The sequence below is a fragment of the Barbus barbus genome (assembly GCF_936440315.1).
Source record: "Barbus barbus genome assembly, chromosome: 45".
NCBI lineage: Eukaryota > Metazoa > Chordata > Actinopteri > Cypriniformes > Cyprinidae > Barbus > Barbus barbus.
The window spans coordinates 1,189,579-1,208,227 of record NC_136723.1 but is presented as its reverse complement, the minus strand read 5'-3'; the positions used below and the strand labels follow the sequence as shown (position 1 = coordinate 1,208,227).

The following is an 18,649-nucleotide window of genomic DNA, read 5'->3' as shown; positions in this document are numbered from 1 at the left end:
AAATTCAATCCTTGATTCAAATTTCTCATAACTAAGCTTAATTGATTTGGTCTAAAGAGAGAAGTATTGATGACTATTTTTGTTTGAATACTACATATAAAATAGCTACCAAAATAAATGTTGGTAACTGCAGTTTGACTAAAAGCAATGACTAAAAGTTGACAAAAATGCAATGACTTTTCGTCGACTAAAACTAGACTAAAACTATGAAAGACTCAAATGACTAAAATGTGACTAAGACTATTAAGCATTTTCGTCTCAGATAAAGACTAAGACTAAATCAAAAATGCCTGCCAAAATTAACACTGATGCTGTTATAACTGTTACAACACGTTTTTTTTTTTATTACTTATTAATCAGTAACAGACACCGTTATAAACAATCTACAAAAGTAAGCTTAATGTACTGTTACCACGTTAGCTTTACCACAGCGTACACAGTTTATAATAACACAATAACCATAACCCGTTGTTCATTACAAACGTGGAATTATGAATTATATTGAGAACGTCATACATAGAAAACATGCCGTAATGAACACTTGATTTCATTTTAGTGTAAACTTTAGCCACATTCATGGTGAAACGTCCAAGCGATTAGCAAAGATTAATATAAAGGTTAATAAAACGTTACACACACTTCTGGAGGTGCAGCAGGAACACGAATAGTTGGTACAGATCCTTTTTTCAGGAGCAGCTTCTTGGCAAAACCAGCTTTAAACTGACCCTCGTTTATAAAGCAGTCTGGTGAGATATGATTCGCGCATTGAGGTTGATTGGGGGACTATTCCCTTCGAAAACAAAACTCAGCGGTTCTGATTTAGGAACATCAAAACGACTGCTGTGTTCGTTATTACACCCAAGAACAGAACACCACGATCGCTTAGATGCCATTCTGCTCCAGCGTATAAACAATGGCGGACTATGATGACAGCTCGCTCAGGGACGCTCCTGTCAATCAACAATCGTGGGAGGGGCCTCCGATCTTGTGACGTCACAAGACGAACAGCTCTATTTGAGACAGGCAAAAACATATTAGGAGATTAAAAAAAAAACACTGGATCATTATAGGAAAGCTGAAGAATTCCAAAGGAAACTGTGTTATTTTGACAGGAAAATACAACATTATAGGATGGTTTTTTATCATGGTTTTTATCATTATAGGATGGTTGTGTACAGGCACTGCCAACACACATCTCCGTACAATCAACTTGTAAAAGTGGATATAGCATTATATAACCCCTTTAAGATCTAACATTTGTAGATGGTCTAAAAAAATCTGAAAATCTTTTAGAGCTCATAACATTAATATATAAACAATTACTTAATTTACAAGTGTCATGTTTGTGATTTGTTTTTTTTATTCATGTAAGCTATAGCTTCTGACATTTAAATCAAAACAGACTCATGATTTTATAGCATCAGTTACTTTATTTATTCAGTCTAAATGTTATTTGTGTTTTTACTTTAATTTTTATTAGAAGTAGGCCAAAAGCTCCCCCTACGGAATTAAAACGCCTTACAGAACGGGCATTAGGACCTGGGGGAGGCTACTGCTGCTAGCACAGCACATGCTAATATTGTTTACTCTTTCATACACCAAGCGCGTCATTCTGTACGTGCTTTCACAGATTAAATGTAGCGATCCATAACACTCAATCTAATCATCATTCAGGCAAAACTTTGCTTCAAGAATGAGCCACACTGCTGACATGATCTAATCGCTAGCTCACCATGAGCACGTGAGTTAATGTATTCCTCTTATCGGCAAGACATATTGGCATACGTTTTAATATCGGGCCGTTATCAGCCGATTACGATATCGGTCCAGTAATATCTTGCATCCCTAGCGATGATGCAAGGGGAATGCCCCTTGGGTGTGCCGGTTGTCTGAAGCCCGTATAGAATCACGCCAGGCTGATGGCTGATGGTGCAGGCGCCGCCTTGGTGACGCTACATCACTCACTCTAATACTAGTGAACGCGCCATCCGCTCCTCAGTTTTCCTACCATAGAAGTTCAGTCTGCAGTGCAAGGAGCTTGGCAGAGAATGCAGCGTCTTTCAAGAAACCAGAGATGTTCTCTTTCATAGGTTCAGTCAATGCTACATAGTGATGATGCAATGAGAACGATATACTACTAGGGCTGAGCGATTAATTGCATTTGCGATATATCGCGATATGAAAAACACGTTTTTTCAACCGCAGAGGCTGAGAGTAAAGAGGTGTGTTCGACTTGAAGATCGATCGTGTATGACATCAAAGTACGGCGAGAGAAAGCATAAGGAGACGTCCGCTCTCTTATATCTCTCGCAGTATTTGATGACACACAGAGATCGGTCTAGCTGCACTGCTTCAAGTCGAACACATCTAAGCAGTCTTCAGAGGAAAAAAGGGTGTTGCTTTACACTACCATTGAGAAATTTTTAACCAAAGTATGTTGTAGACTTTTCATTAAGACCCTAAAGAATCATATCAACTTGTTGAAAATGTGCATCCGATGACCCCTTTAACAAGGCCAGGAGCAAACTCCATGCATGACTCACTCACAGAGAGAGCCTGCAAATCCCCTACACACTGAAGAGAAGCCAATGCCAACAAGCATTGCCTTAAGGGTTAGAATCCGGTCGAAAGCTCACTCCAAAACCTCAAAAGGCAACTCTGATAAGCCCTCAAGGACAATAAAGCTGCAGTCTGTAACTTTTTGGCGCTCTAGTGGTTAATAAACAGAACTGAGTGTGTCTTGTGGAAGAACATTGTAGCCGGAGCTACTTCTCTCTGTTTATGTCTATGACGAATCACGCAGGTACTAGGCTACTCCGCAGCTGTTCCACCAGTACCAGTCTGAAATAGTCTAAAATAGTCTATAAAAACTTATTATAGGTTACTTATTACTTATTATAGGCCAGACAAAAAAGTGAGAACCCAATATTGGTACACCACTCCAACATTGGTACACAGAGGCAAACCTGAGAAACCTTCTGCGTCACTGAACAACCTGAATATGAAAATAAGCATCCTTCAGGCCTACAGTGATGAACTTTGTAAAGGTAAAAATTCAAGTGACACAGATCCAGGATGGGGCGCAGACCTCCCTCTTTCTTCAGGACAAGAAAATAATTACTGAAAAATCCGCGATTCATGTCTGAAGGAGGAACCACCTCTATTGCTCCTTTGAGAAGGAACAAAGTTACTTCTGAAGACTGGGTTTATCTGAATGCTTCATTGCAATCCGCTTACGCGGGTGCTGACGGGTCAAGGGACGACCATGAGCTTCCCAAAGCATGTGAGGTGTGGGATGCCCTGGTTCGTCACTCCTCCTGACAGGCTTTTTTCTGAGTGCGGACTGGCATGATGGTTGGGTTGGAAGTGGGGTCAGCAGCATAACCCTGCTCCACAGAATGAATCAAGTTTGAGACATGAGGCAAATCCCTGAAAAAAGGTGTCCTTTCTCCGAGCAGGACGACAATTTAGGCCACTCAGTAAAGGCTCGGAAAGCTTAGAGGACTGGCACTCACGAGACTCGTCCAGCCACTCAATGTTAGGCTTCTCAATACATCCTTGAGCTCTGTGTAAGCCACAGAACCCTTACAGAAATTAATAATGGTTTTATCATAGTAAAAGTGTAGTAACCTTTTTTTTTTTTTTTGGGTGTTGATTACCATTTGTATAAACAGTTTTATCACATATTCCAAAATTAATTTGTGGTTACCACTGTTTTTAACCATAGTAACCATGGTTTTTTGGTTTTATTTGTAGTAAAATCATAGTTAATTTACATAAGGAAAGGCCGTGCCACCTGGCCGCTAGGCTGGAGAGCTTCAACCAAAAGTTTTCTGAGTCCTCCGCCGCAGCATATAGAATGTCATCTATCCCAAAAGAAAACTGCTTTGTGTGCCTCCTGGCTAGGACACAAATAATCATTAACCAATTCCACCGGCAAATCCGCATGGCGAGATTGTTCGGGCAAGAGAAGAAGAGAAAGGGGGAGGTCCGTCTACTCGCTCTCCATAGCCTCAAGATCAACATCCGAACCCCAGGTCGAGGATTCAGGAAAGGCCTCAGCGGCCTTTGAAGCAACGTGACAGGGCATAGTGGATGACTTTCTATCAAATACAGCAAGCCTCACATGGACAGTCTAAAAATTCTCACAAATCTTGCAACCAGAAGCACTGTAAATAGCCTTGCACGTGTGAGAAATACCAAGACATTTCACACACTTACTGTGTGGATCGTCATTCGTAATGAAGTGAGAGGAAGGTGGCTGGCAGTGAAGGAGATCCATTGCACTTCACAGCAAGGAGAACAAAGTTTCACTGAATGCAGTCACAGTCAAAACTCCATCGGTGACAGAATGGAGAAAAAAACCTTGGGAGAAACCAGGCTCAGTTGGGGGGCCAGTTCTCCTCTGGCCAAACGAACCAGCAGTTTGTTCCAACTGCAGCAAAGTCAGATTGTAAGGGCTCAACTGGTTCCAGTGGTCTTTTCCCGATGGCTGTCTAGGTGGCGGGGTCCTCACTGAGGATCTGTCTCTTGGGCTCATCTAGGTGTCCTGTTCTCCACTGACATTCAGGGCTGTAGAGGTCGTCTCTGGGTACTGATCCACCATCTGATTTGGATACGGACTGGATCGGGTGACTGCAATGACCATCTGGGCTGGATACAGTCTGGATCTGGGTGGCTATACGGTGATCTCGGAATAAGAGAGAAACAGACTAATATTAGCGTAGATGTCAATCTTCTTACGATGTAACAAGTACATCAGGTGTTATGGGAAGTGTTCCCGGTTCCGGTTGACCTAATTAATGCAGCCTAACAATCCTTTAACAGATTTGAATTATAGAAATGTGATAGTGTGTTATGTGTAAGCCAGGTTAAAGAGATGGGTCTTTAATCTAGATTTAAACTGACAGAGTGTGTCTGCCTCCCGAACAGTGTTAGGTAGATTGTTCCAGAGTTTGGGTGCTAAATAGGAAAAGGTTCTCCCGCCCGCAGTTGATTTTGATATTCTAGGTATTATCAAATGGCCAGAGTTTTGAGAACGTAATGGACGGTAAGGACTATAATGTGATAAGAGCTCGCTCAAGTACTGAGGGGCCAAACCATTCAGGGCTTTATAGGTAATTAGCAAGATCTTAAAATGTATACAATGTTTAATAGGGAGCCAGTGCAGTGTTAACAGAACCGGGCTAATGTGGTCATACTTCCTGGTTCTAGCAAGAACTCTAGCTGCTGCATTTTGAACCATTTGTAGTTTAAGCGTACAGAACAACCGCCCAGGTAGTGCCCACACCATCAGCCAATGAGTGAGCGTGATTCTGTGTGGGCTTCAGAACAATTGCACACCCAAGGGGCGTTCCTATTGCATCATTGCTACGCAGTGTTGAGTTAACCTATGAAAGAGAAACAAGAATTACAATATGGCCTTAATTTAATAATACATTTAAAAATCTTGTGATTTAATTAAATAAATGTGATCATTGCAAACACAACCATCGTGAGGACAGTGCGAAGCCCCCAAACCCATCCCAACCCCCCCCACCCCCACCCCGGAAACTGAACAGAGCCAACGTTTTGTTACAGCTCTGGTTAGATGTGTAAAGTCACCATGAAATCAAAATTGACAGTTTTTCACTTTTTTTAATGGAATATTTTTATCATAAGTTTATTATTAAGGATTTATCCGTGTGTGTTATGACAATTTAAATTTCTGTTTCATGCAGACTTTAAAAAATAAAAATGCTGTACTGTTGCACTTTCTCACGTACTTTAGCTCTGTAAAGTCCTGCATTATGATTAAAATCTACTTTTTTGTGTATTTTTGGCATGTAGGTTACACTGCATAATAACATACAATAAACTATATTACAAACTAGCAACAAAGCAAAATCAGTATACATTTTACTAGTATTGCCATAGTCTGTTTATTACCCATCTTTAAATATCTTATTATCATATCAGCAAAATCCAGTATCTGCCTTTAATTTGTATATATATATATATATATATATATATATATATATATAGACAGTTTCGATTATGTATACATATATAATGTATAAAATGTTTTAAGTGTTTTAAAAGTCCTCTTTGTATGGACGTGCATTTTATTTGTGCAGCTCTTAAAAAGGGTATTAAAGTCTTAAATATGATTTAAAAAAATCTTTAAGTACCTTCGATTAGGGGGGGTTACTGTTATTATACAAACCCGATTCCAAAAAAGTTGGGACACTGTACAAATTGTGAATAAAAACAGAATGCAATGATGTGGAAGTTTCAAATTTCAATATTTTATTCAGAATACAACATAGATGACATATCAAATGTTTAAACTGAGAAAATGTATCATTTTAATGGAAAAATACGTTTATTTTAAATTTCATGGCATCAACACATCTCAAAAAAGTTGGGACAAGGCCATGTTTACCACTGTGTGGCATCCCCTCTTCTTTTTATAACAGTCTGCAAACGTCTGGGGACTGAGGAGACAAGTTGCTCAAGTTTAGGAATAGGAATGTTGTCCCATTCTTGTCTAATACAGGCTTCTAGTTGCTCAACTGCCTTTGTCGCATCTTCCTCTTTATGATGCGCCAAATGTTTTCTATGGGTGAAAGATCTGGACTGCAGGCTGGTCATTTCAGTACCCGGATCCTCCTTCTACGCCGCCATGATGTTGTAATTGATGCAGTATGTGGTCTGGCATTGTCATGTTGGAAAATGCAAGGTCTTCCCTGAAAGAGACTACGTCTGGATGGGAGCATATGTTGTTCTAGAACTTGGATATATCTTTCAGCATTGATGGTGCCTTTCCAGATGTGTAAGCTGCCCATGCCACACGCCCTCATGCAACCCCATACCATCAGAGATGCAGGCTTCTGAACTGAGCGCTGATGATAACTTGGGTTGTCCTGGTCCTCTTTAGTCCGGATGACATGGCGTCCCAATTTTCCAAAAAGAACTTCAAATTTTGATTTGTCTGACCACAGAACAGTTTTCCACTTTGCCACAGTCCATTTTAAATAAGCCTTGGTCCAGAGAAAACGCCTGCGTGTTTAGATATGGATTCTTTTTTGACCTATAGAGTTTTAGCTGGCAACGGCGAATGGCACGGTGGATTGTGTTCACCGACAATGTTTCTGGAAGTATTCCTGAGCCCATGTTGTGATTTCCATTACAGTAGCATTCCTGTATGTGATGCAGTGCCGTCTAAGGGCCCGAAGATCACGGGCATCCAGTATGGTTTTCCGGCCTTGACCCTTACGCACAGAGATTGTTCCAGATTCTCTGAATCTTTTGATGATATTATGCACTGTAGATGATGATGATAACTTCAAACTCTTTGCAATTTTTCTGAGAAACTCCTTTCTGATATTGCTCCACTATTTTTCGCCGCAGCATTGGGGGAACTGGTGATCCTCTTGCCATCTTGACTTCTGAGAGACACTGCCACTCTGAGAGGTTCTTTTTATACCCAATCATGTTGCCAATTGACCTAATAAGTTGCAAATTTGTCCTCCAGCTGTTCCTTATATGTACATTTAACTTTTCTGGCCTCTTATTGCTACCTGTCCCAACGTTTTTGGAATGTGTAGCTCTCATGAAATCCAAAATGAGCCAATATTTGGCATGACATTTCAAAATGTCTCACTTTCAACATTTGCTATGTTATCTATATTCTATTGTGAATAAAATATAAGTTTATGAGATTTGTAAATTATTGCATTCCTTTTTTATTCGTAATTTGTACAGTGTCCCAACTTGTTTGGAATCGGGTTTGTAGTTATTTTTGCTGTAAATTCAAATGATTTACAGTACGCATTACATAGCCATGTGTAATATCTGTTTGTGGATAATCCCGTGAATTACATCTTTTACAAATTAAGTGTTTCATATTTCATTGTCTAATTTTCAAATTTGATGGAGACAAACCAAAAGATCAGTTTATTCAATCAAACAAGATGGCAATTTATGACGTTACATGTTTTGACTGATTTTGACATTAAGTTTAGGATTTCAAGGAGAGGTAAAAGCACATCACTTAGTATGCCTTTGTTTGTGTTGCTGTGTAGGGCAAGGAAATGCTTCTGGTGCTGGAGAATGAGACTCTGAACCTGATCGAGCCTCACGGTCGAACGCTGCTGCACTCTCAGCCGATCATCAGCATTCGTGTATGGGGAGTTGGACGTGATGATGGCAGGTAAGTCTGAGCAGCTCAGTGAGTTGCCAGCATAAGTGATCTTTAAAGGTTAGAGACACTGAATCTGAATCTTTTGCCTCATTTTTGCTTTCGAATCAGAGATTAATAGCATGTGTATGACCACAGACTGACAGATGCACAATGTTACAGCAAATAAATTGCAACACTCTGTCTGAAGCTGCTTATTTTTAATTAATTTAGATTTTGCTGAATTATGTTGTTTTTTTGTTCTGTCTGTCCTGCTGCATCCTGGATCCCAGGGAGAGGTAGTGTGTTACTGTATTGTTTGTTAGCTTTTGTGTACTTGTTACAATAACAAGCGTAATGCACCCAAAAATGAATTTTCATAATTTTCACACCCACGTGTCGATTAGACTTTCCTCTGTCTAACACAAAAGGACAATTTTGGAGGAATGTTTGTAACACTTTTACATTCAACAACTGTTCATACATGCACACCACAGCTGTTAAGCTTCTAAAACAATGTAAATGTATCATGCACTATATTCTCTTTCTTCTGAATGCATGTGATGGCTTTGTGTGAGGAGCAGAAGTTATTCACTGAAAATCTTCCCCTCTAGTGCAGCTTTCAAATGTTATTTTCTGTTCTGCATGTCTAAACTGAATTAGTTTGAGTGCTTCAGAAAAAAAAATAGATTTGGATAATATAATACGAGTCTTTTGGACAAGTTTGCTACTTAATTTTGTTTATTTATTTATTTATTGGAACTTGACAATTGTGGTGACTGAACTATTGTTGTCTGGAAAAGATCTGTGTAAAGATTCAAAGTGTCTCAATAGATGACATTGTGCATTCATTAGCATACCCATGACATCATTGTATTGTATTTGTATTCTGCGTATTGTCAGCCCTTTACATGTCTCTACTTCTTTTCTACTTCTTTTCTACTCTGTGCATAACATACTGTTAGTGTAATCGTGGTCCATTAAATCTAAATGTTAACCAGCAGTCACTTCCAGGTCATTTATAAGTTGCTGCTCTGTACTGCTAAAATACAGATTTGTTTTGTTTTTTCTGACGAAATTACCATACACATGTTAAAGGCAGTGGTAGTGCCGTGATATACTTACATGGCTAGATGTAAAATCAGCAGTGCAGAGCGCATCAGACTACATATTTAATTAAATCACTTTCTGTTGTCATCTGGTAATCGCACTAAGCCATATTGTAATTTCTATTGTATGTGTATTGTCCAACTCTAGTTGACATAAACTAATAATTATTTAAATATATTAACTTGTAGAAGTATTTCACTATTTTTATATAACAATATATTTACAGTGAAAAATATGATTGTAAAATTCACTTAGAGGTGTTTGTCTTACTCCACATTTTTGGAATAATTTCTCAAAATTCTACAAACAGGAATTAGTGCAGGGAACAAGATGTTCCCTTTCATAGGTTTACTTCGGCACTGCATCAGCAGCAGATGCTAACAATCCCTTGGATTTGACGATAGTCTGAAGCCTGTATAGAATCATGCCTATTTATTGGCAGATAATACTAGCACCACCCACTGAGGCATTGCTTCACTGACACCTCATAATGAAGAGCTTGTGCTGATTTCTCTTCAGGAAGACCATTCATCTGTCAGTGGATGCAGCATTATTATATTTCTAAGTATGGATTTTGGGAGTTTTCTTGTATAAAGTGGTTCACTCTGAGAAGTCCTCACTGCTTAGAGTGGATATGTTGGCATTTGTGCCCAACTTCAGAAGCTCTCAAAGCGTTAATCTTTTGGATGCAGTGACGTCTGTCCAGCCAGAGACTCGGTTCAAGTTTGAGCTTGTTCTTACGACTGTAGTGAACATTCACTCCGTAGGCCACTGTCGTTCTTCCAGGATCATAAAAAGTGCTCCATAAAAGTTCATAAATCCATTTTAAAAAGTGCTCTACAGGCTCTGGGGGATTCATAAAGGCATCCTGAAGTGAATCCATGCATTTGTGTAAGAATAATATCCATACTCCGAAACGGAGAATGTCATTCTAGCAGATGGTGTAGGAGGTAGGTGTATTTTATAATAATCCTCGCTGCAGCCCACAAGATCCAGATCCAACTCCTCCCACCTTACATATACCTAAACCTACCCATCTCCACCCCCTGATCCCTAAACCCACCCATCTCCATCCCTAAACCTAACAATCTCCACCCCCTAGCTGTGGATCCAACCACGCCCCCTGGATCTTGTGGACTGCAGCGAGCCCTACTTGATAAAACTTGGAAGAGCGAGATATTTTTTCATAGTATTCTACGCAGTGATAAAGACTGTGGATTAGCATAGCATTATAAATATACTTTATTATAATGAAAATACCCGAGAAGGCTTGAAGAACTTGAAAAAATCATATACTGCCATAGGTGTGTTTTGTTAGTCACGTTGAATCAATGAAAGCAGTTCAATCATCGCTTCATGCTCTTAAAACCAAACAACAAAGATGTTTCGAAGACAACAAGCTGAGCGCTCGCACAGAAGTGCACGGTATCTATCAGCGGATCCCTAATATATCTGCACATAGACAGATCCGCACTGATAGACATGGCTTTCAAACGCTCCTATGTGCTTCTATGTGAGCGCTCAGCTTGTTGTCTTCTAAACATCTTTGTTGTTTGGTTTCTGTGTCGACCTGTGCTAGGCAGGCAGTGCTGTATAATCGGTCTGTGGGGCTAATCAGGCAGTGCTGTATAATCGGTGGGTGGGGCTAATCAGGCAGTGCTGTATAATCGGTGGGTGGGGCTAATCAGGCAGTGCTGTATAATCGGTGGGTGGGGCTAATCAGGCAGTGCTGTATAATCGGTGGGTGGGGCTAATCAGGCAGTGCTGTATAATCGGTGGGTGGGGCTAAACAGGCAGTGATGAAGATTCAATCTTCTGTTTATTCAGCTACAGTGATAAAGATATAATGCAAGTCATTCCAGGAAATCCCTCTTCTGTGGGACATATTTGGAGTTTCAGCACAAGAGCGCCCTCTGGCCTTCGGGTGGAGCAGTATTTACTACTAATCACAGAACCGTGCTTCACTGACCAGCTGCGCTTGGAAGAAAAAAAAACGCAGCCTTTGCCAAATCGTTATTCCAGTTTAATTTTGATTAATCATGCAACCCTACTTTGGCCTGAGGAGTATCGTTGGAAGATATCTGTGTGGCGGTGTGATGGTATAGTGTCAGCTACTGAAGCAGTGTCAAAGTTTGCCTTTGAAAGGGAATGTCTTGTTTACATATGTAACCTTGGTTCCCTGAATCAAGAACAAAATGCTGTGTAGCTGGCCGTACTCCATTATCTGTTTGCTTTCCTTCATATGAAATCAGTCAATTCAATAGAGACCACATTCTTAAGAGGCGTCAGAGAAGCAACACCTCAGTGAGCGGAGTTAGCACTATTTGCCAATAAAATGGCGTGACTCTTTATAGGCTCAGTCGTCACACCAGAGCGTGTTCTCATAACATCAGCCACATTGTTGGGGCAGTCGTGGGTTCGAGTCTCAGGTCCGGCAAGGATTGTAGGTGGGGGAGTGAATAACCAACACTCTCTCCACCCTCAATACCACGACTGAGGTGAGACCCTTGAGCAAGACACTGAACCCCCAACTGCTCCCCGGGCGCCACAGCATTGGCTGCCCACTGCTCCAGGTGTATGTTCACTACTGTGTGTACACTTGGATGGGTTAAATGCAGAGCACATATTCAGAGTATGGGTCACCATACTTGGCCATACACCACTTCCCCCTTTCCCTTTAATGTGGTCCTTGATTCTTTTTCAGGGAACCAAGGTTTCACGCACATACAAGACATTTGTTACTGTGCATGCATAAGTTTATGAGTGTGTGGATAAATTGAAGTGATATGACGACATGCATATGTTTATGTTTGTCTCTTGTCTCTTACAACAGGGACTTTGCATATGTGGCACGAGACAAGTTGACTCATGTGCTCAAGTGTCATGTATTTCGGTGTGACACCCCTGCAAAGAACATCGCCACAAGCCTGCATGACATCTGCTCAAAGGTGAGGACATCATAGCTGCTGGCTAAAATACTCATGTTCTTGATTAAATGTCAAAGACACTGCTGTAGTGTCCAAAATATTCTACATTTATTGAAACAGCAATGTGTCGAGTGATTTAAAGGGAAAGTTCAAAAATTAAAGTTATGTCATTTACTCGCCCTCCACTTAATCCAAACCTGTATGAGTTTCTTTTTTTCAATGTAAAAAATGTGGGAGATTTTGATGCCAAACTGTTGATCGTAGCCATTGAATTTCCTTGTATTTTTTTCTATTCTATGCAAGTCATTGGCTACTGTCAACTGTTTGGTTACCAATATTATTCAAAATATCTTGTTTTGTGCTCAACAGAAGAAACTTAGGTTACACTTTATTTTGATAGTCCACTTTAGACATTCTACTAACTATAAGTAACTTTGCAACTACATGTGTACTAATTCTCATTAATTTGCAACTACATGTCTACTAACTCTCAGAGTAGACTGTTATGTTAGGTTTAGGGTTAGTAGAATAAGTTGACATATACTTGCAAAGTTTCTGATAGTCAGTATGTTGTATGTTGTGGACCCATCAAAGTAAAGTGTTAGAAGATATTAAGCAGACAGTCTACTAATACTCTAGCGACTGCTAGTTGACATGTAGTTGCAAAGTTACTTACTGTTAGTAGAATGTCTAAAGTGGACTATCAAAATTTTTTTTTACCAAAACAGGTTTAGAACAACTTAGAGGGTAACTTGAGAGTAAAAGACAGAATTTTCATTTTTGGGAGAAAGGAGGGTTAATAACTGGATTCAAAATGAGGCGAATAATAGTATGTGATGTACCTGACAAAATAACATATACAAAAATGAGATGTGAAATAAATATGGGTACTAGTGTTGTCAAAAGTACCGTCTTCGGTACTAGCTTCACCGCTGATTGGCCATAGTGTTCACGTATATCCCTAATATATCTGCACATAGACTGATCCGCACTGATAGACGTGGCTTTCAAACGCTCCTATGTGCTTCTATGCGAGCGCTCAGCTTGTTGTCTTCGAAACATCTTTGCTTTTTGGTTTCTGTGTCGACCTGCGCTAATCAGGCAGTGGCTAAACAGGCAGTGATGTAGAATTGGTGGGTGGGGCTAAACAGGCAGCTGTGTAGAATGGGTAGGCGGGGCTAAACAGGCAGTGATGAAGATTCGGTGGGTGTGGTTAAACAGGCAGCGATATAGAAGCAGGCATTGATCTTCTGCGGAGGCAGTGCTTATCCACATTATTACATCATAGTCAAACATTCCACAAGCTGTTGGAATGCTTGTTTACATGAAAATTCTTAAAATGCATTCAAAAAATCTGAATAATTTGTAATAAATATTTATTCATAGTATTTTGAAGTGCCCACGATAACAATATCATGCATATTCATTACCGTGATACATCACATTACCGAATGCACATGTCTATCTGGGTATAGGGTAATTGCAGGGCTCATCACAATGCACCTTACACCCAACAGTTTAGGATGAGTCATAGAAAAGATTTTTGTCAACAGGAGGTGCTACTTCCGCATGCTCATTTTCAAAGAATGCTACTACGTACTAAGTTTTGGAGTATAGCACCCTCCAAAGCCTGGCTAAATCAGAATTGTTTTCGTTAAGTGCACGGTTCAGTGGTTTGTCGTTGAATGATGTTCTCCTTTGTGGTCCAGACCTCAATAATAGCTTGTGGTTCTCATGTGCTTCAGACCTGAGCCAAATGCAATGATGACAGACATCCATCAGATGTTTCAGTTTCCTTGTGTTTGTAGAGAGACACTTATGTTGGTGATGGTCTCAGGAGGGAGGAGCAGAAAATGGCTGAAGTTACTGCGATAGTAAATTCAAAATCACTAGCTTGTCTTCAGGTACAGAGCAACCTCTAATGCTCACTCTTGCCACGCTCCTTATGCATAAGATTGGTGCACATACTGTACCTCCAGGGCAGTTTGACGATCGTGATGACTACAGACACCAGTGCCATCAAGTCCAGCATCTGGCCAACAAAATGTATTATTGGTGCATCCCCTAATTTTTTATGCTAAATAATTGATCAAACCAATACTAGATGTTTTTCTAGTCATTTATTTTTACTCTCTGTATACACAAGTATCAGTATTTCTATTTGTAGTTAACACCTGTGTGTCTTACTCTTTTAGATCAGTTTGGATAAACCAGGTAACCAGATAGAGAACGCAACTGCCGATGCAATTATGTCCATGTGTTTTGTTTTATATTGTTTTGTCTGTGTATTTCCCTAGATAATGGCCCAGAGGAAGTCATCCAGCAGACTGAACACTGACCCCTCAAGGCTTAGGGACATCCCTTTCCAGGGTAACTTATGACATGAATTTAGCTTTTGTTTGTGGACGGTCTGCAGAACAGTATGTAACTGTTGACAGTGTTGGGTTTGACTACACCTTTTTTAAAGTGTGCATCAGATATTTCTCTCTCACCTTCTCGAGTGAGTACTGTAATGATAATAATGAAATTATACCATTATGACTGAATCAGATCTTTCTTCCTTCAGAGTTCCCAGCTCCCAAGAATGAGCTGGTCCAGCGCTTCCAGGTGCGGTACTTGGGTCGTGTGCTGGTGGCAAAGCCAGTTGGTAGGAAGTCCTCATTAACTGCTATTACTTACCATTATACTATTATACACAAAGTACAAGTTTTACCTGCATTTTCCCCATATTTGTAAAGCTATGTCATAACCTGTAAGCACCTAAAATAGCATGCATGTATTTCATGTTTAAATCAAAGTTAGCTGCCTGAAATTGAAGTTGAGTCGTGTCGGTATCTGTCTCTTGAAGGCATGGATGTGATTAATGTAGCACTGGAGACGGCTCTTAACAAAGACAAGGAGGATTGGACACCTGTGACTGTGAACGTGGCGTCCGCTACACTCACTATTCTCACTTCTGAGGTCAGGTTTCTATTTGTTGACATTATGTGGTACTTGAGTATTATATGTAATGCTGTATCATACCAATTTGATTAGATAACCACACTAATATGTGTTGTCTCATTGTCTCAGGCAGAGGAAGTTCTTTCTGAATGTCGTGTGCGTTTCCTGTCATTTATGGGAGTCGGGAAGGATGTGCACACGTTTGCATTCATAATGGCTGAGGGACCTGGAGACTTTATCTGCCACATGTTCTGGTGTGATCCAAACGCAGCAAGTCTAAGTGAGGCCGTACAGGCCGCCTGTATGGTGAGTAAGGATGTGTTTGATCTAAATGATCAAATTTTAGTCATATAGCACGAATAGTAACAGCAGTAGTTGACCGTTGTGCTGTGCAAAAAGACAAAGCAAGGAGAATAAAAAGACCACAAAGCAATCATAAAGGGAGTTTACACCAAGAACACCTATCAGAAAATTCAACTTTAAAAATCAAAAGCAACTGTAAGCCTGAGAGAAAAGGTACGTTTTGAACTTGGATTTAAATTCAGACTCTGTGGAGATTAATCTCAAGAATAAAAGGAGACTGTTCCACAATTTTCGATGATCTTACGATCATCTGTCAAATATGCGCACAGAAAACGCATGTATGCCTCTCAGATGTAAAATCTATGAATCATAAATGATCTTGAGCTTGCACGCAACTGAATGGTTTTAGCTCTCTGCCTTGTAAACGACTCCTAATTAATGTCATTAACATAAAAGATCACCAGTCATCATCCAAATCCTTTCACTTAGAACAGCTAACATCTCCAAAAACCTGCAGTGCTCCGAAGTATGTCTGCTCAGACCCTGATGTGACTCTAAGCACTTTTCCACATCAAAGACCATTTTTACAAATATGAGCGCTGGTGTGGATTTTAGCATATGCACACACTCTATGATCAAATCTGAGCAACGCACGCTTTATAAATGAGGCCCTCAGAACCATCAGCAATTTTCATCGAGGTGACCTTAATAATGGCAGAGCTTTATTTTATTATTGGCAAAATTTTGAAATCAATTCTATAACAAATCGGCAGCCAGTGCAAAGAGTGTAATATTGTCTTACATTACTTCCTGAAGAGCATGAACACTGAATTTTTTTTTTTTTTTTGAAGTCATTAATTGCTGGCCCCTCTGCAACAGCTCTTAAATCCCAGTTGTGTATGTACTTTTTTTTTACTGATTTAAATGCCAAACACTGTTGGTTGTGTGCTTCCTCTTTGCTCTCTACTGTACTATATACTAAAGACAAAGAACCCCAATAATAACTATAAAAAAGTGTGCAACACTAGCCATGACCTCCCCAATCTCTTCCACATGTGCAGTGAAGAATTCATTTATCTTGCAGTAAATACGGGAAGTCCCTCTCCCAAACGCAAAACATTTCTGTTGGTCTGACTGTTTTTGTTTTAACAGTGTAAATTAGTCTGATGACCCTAGTTCAAGCTGAAATGTGTTGCCGTTTCATTGCTGTATTCCATCATTCACAGCTGAGGTATCAGAAGTGTTTGGACGCTCGGCCTCCCAGCAGCGGCAGCTCTTGTCTGCCCGGCCCGCCTGCTGACTCTGTCGCCCGCAGGGTCGGATCCAGTGTGAAGAAGGGTGTTCAGAGTCTGCTGGGTAGCTTCAAGAGATCTGGATCTCAGACACCCTGAAAGGAAAACACTTCCACACATATGTTTTGTTCTGTGTGTGTTTGTGTGGTTCACACCACTGCGACTGTCCTCCTGCGGTTAGCGTGCAATAGGAACCAGAGGACACACGTTACAGTGCCAGATATTCCATTGTTACGCATTACATCTTCATTTGCTTTTTCTGTTTGTTTACATTAGCAGATGTACTGTAGAAGTGATTTAGCACTACCGGGTATGAATGTGATTTACCTAGATTATGTGGACTACACTCTCTAATGACACTAAACATTACGCATGCTATCAAAAAACACTAAAATGAGCTTATATACTATGCAATGTGCTTTTTTTTTTTTTTTTTTTTTTTTTTTTTTTTTTGTTCTTCCTCTGGCTTTGCATTGTGACACATACTGTGCTAGCTTTGACTGCTTTTCTTTTCTTCTGGAGAATTGATTACTCTTCCCCAAACTCAGCATAGATGCTGAACCGAGACTGAAATCAGTAGCACACATCTGTATGCTGTTTACCCTAAAACGTCAAATCATCATTCGCTCACTCTCATGTTCCAAGCCTGTTTTTAACTCCACTGACTTTATGAAATAAGGTGCCGTTCCACATATATTTGACTTGCCTTGCTTACTGCAAGTCACAAAGCCTTTTCATTTCTTCCATTATATTTGATGTTGATGTTTGTTAAAAAAAACTTAACTTATATTACACATCACTCTGTCAGTTTGTGAACTTAATTAGATTATTTTATTAATGTAAAATAGCATTAACATATCCTAGTCTTCCAAAGTGTATTTGCTCATTAAGAAAGCCCCGCTTTAAATGAGCACTTTTTTTTATTATTTCTTTTTCTTTGGAAATTTATCTTAAATGCTTTGCAACGATGGATGTCTTGCTGTATATAGATTTTTTTTTTCTTTCAAATACAACATTGTAACATATTGCCATGTCTTAAACTTTTAAGAATGTCATATTCATAAATATCATGTTCTTTGATTATTCCAGTTAATGTATATACTGAATTGAATACACTAATAGGGCAAGACAGCTTAATTTTTCTGACCCATTTTCACGTGTAATTACAGCTGTTGTTAAAGGGGATTTCTGAATGCGCTTGATTTTTGATTTTGTTCTGTTGTGTATCTGAATGCTTCATCTTGGCCCCGTTTACTCTAATATTTTGTGTGTAGGTCTAGATAATATAATGTGATGCTTAAAATGCAGTGCCGTTGGTAACACCTTTATTGAAGAATAATGTCATGTACATGTAAATATTCTGCATTACATCAAGAAATGGTAGCAAAGAACATGTCCTTTTTCATTGACACACCATGAGGATACTTTTTGTTTGTGTGCCTAAAAGCACAGCTATAAAAACACAAGCTTGAAATACTTGCTTATGCGGAAATATTCACAGATTGGTAAAATAGTAGATAAAAGTACATTTGCTTTTCAAAATGAGGCAAAATTTTAGCTATGATATTCTGAAAATGCAAGGTTCACTCCTATAAACATTATCGCTGATGTAGGATGTTTGTCATCACATTTTTAAGGAGAGTTGAGAAGTGATTTCTTAACATGTAAATTGGATGTTCTATAGATGCATATAATGTGACTGGATGGAATAAAAAGTTGAAAATGCATTTAAAGCTTTTTTTCATGATTTGGAAAAAGTAGCTTCAACAACTGTTATAGTGTTTTGTGTTGGTCTGAATTATATATACAGTGCCCTCCATAAGTATTGGGACAGTAATGACAAAATTGCTCTGTTGGCTGTGGAGTCATTAGTCAAGACATTTGCAAATATGATTAAAAGATGAATATGAGAC

General features: G+C 39.5%; 1 protein-coding gene across 1 annotated transcript in view; it reads left to right on the top strand.

Annotated features, from left to right (window-relative positions):
* The window catches only part of LOC306864155 (amyloid beta precursor protein binding family B member 1-like), a 57,447-nt gene extending 38,798 nt beyond the window's left edge, over positions 1–18,649 (top strand). Inside the window, exons 8-14 of the mRNA XM_079407903.1 lie at positions 8,067–8,194; positions 12,105–12,219; positions 14,496–14,568; positions 14,765–14,845; positions 15,047–15,159; positions 15,271–15,447; positions 16,671–18,649. Of these exons, the coding sequence (XP_079264029.1) occupies positions 8,067–8,194; positions 12,105–12,219; positions 14,496–14,568; positions 14,765–14,845; positions 15,047–15,159; positions 15,271–15,447; positions 16,671–16,835 (852 nt within the window). The 3' untranslated portion in view covers positions 16,836–18,649. The remainder of the gene's footprint in view (positions 1–8,066; positions 8,195–12,104; positions 12,220–14,495; positions 14,569–14,764; positions 14,846–15,046; positions 15,160–15,270; positions 15,448–16,670) is intronic.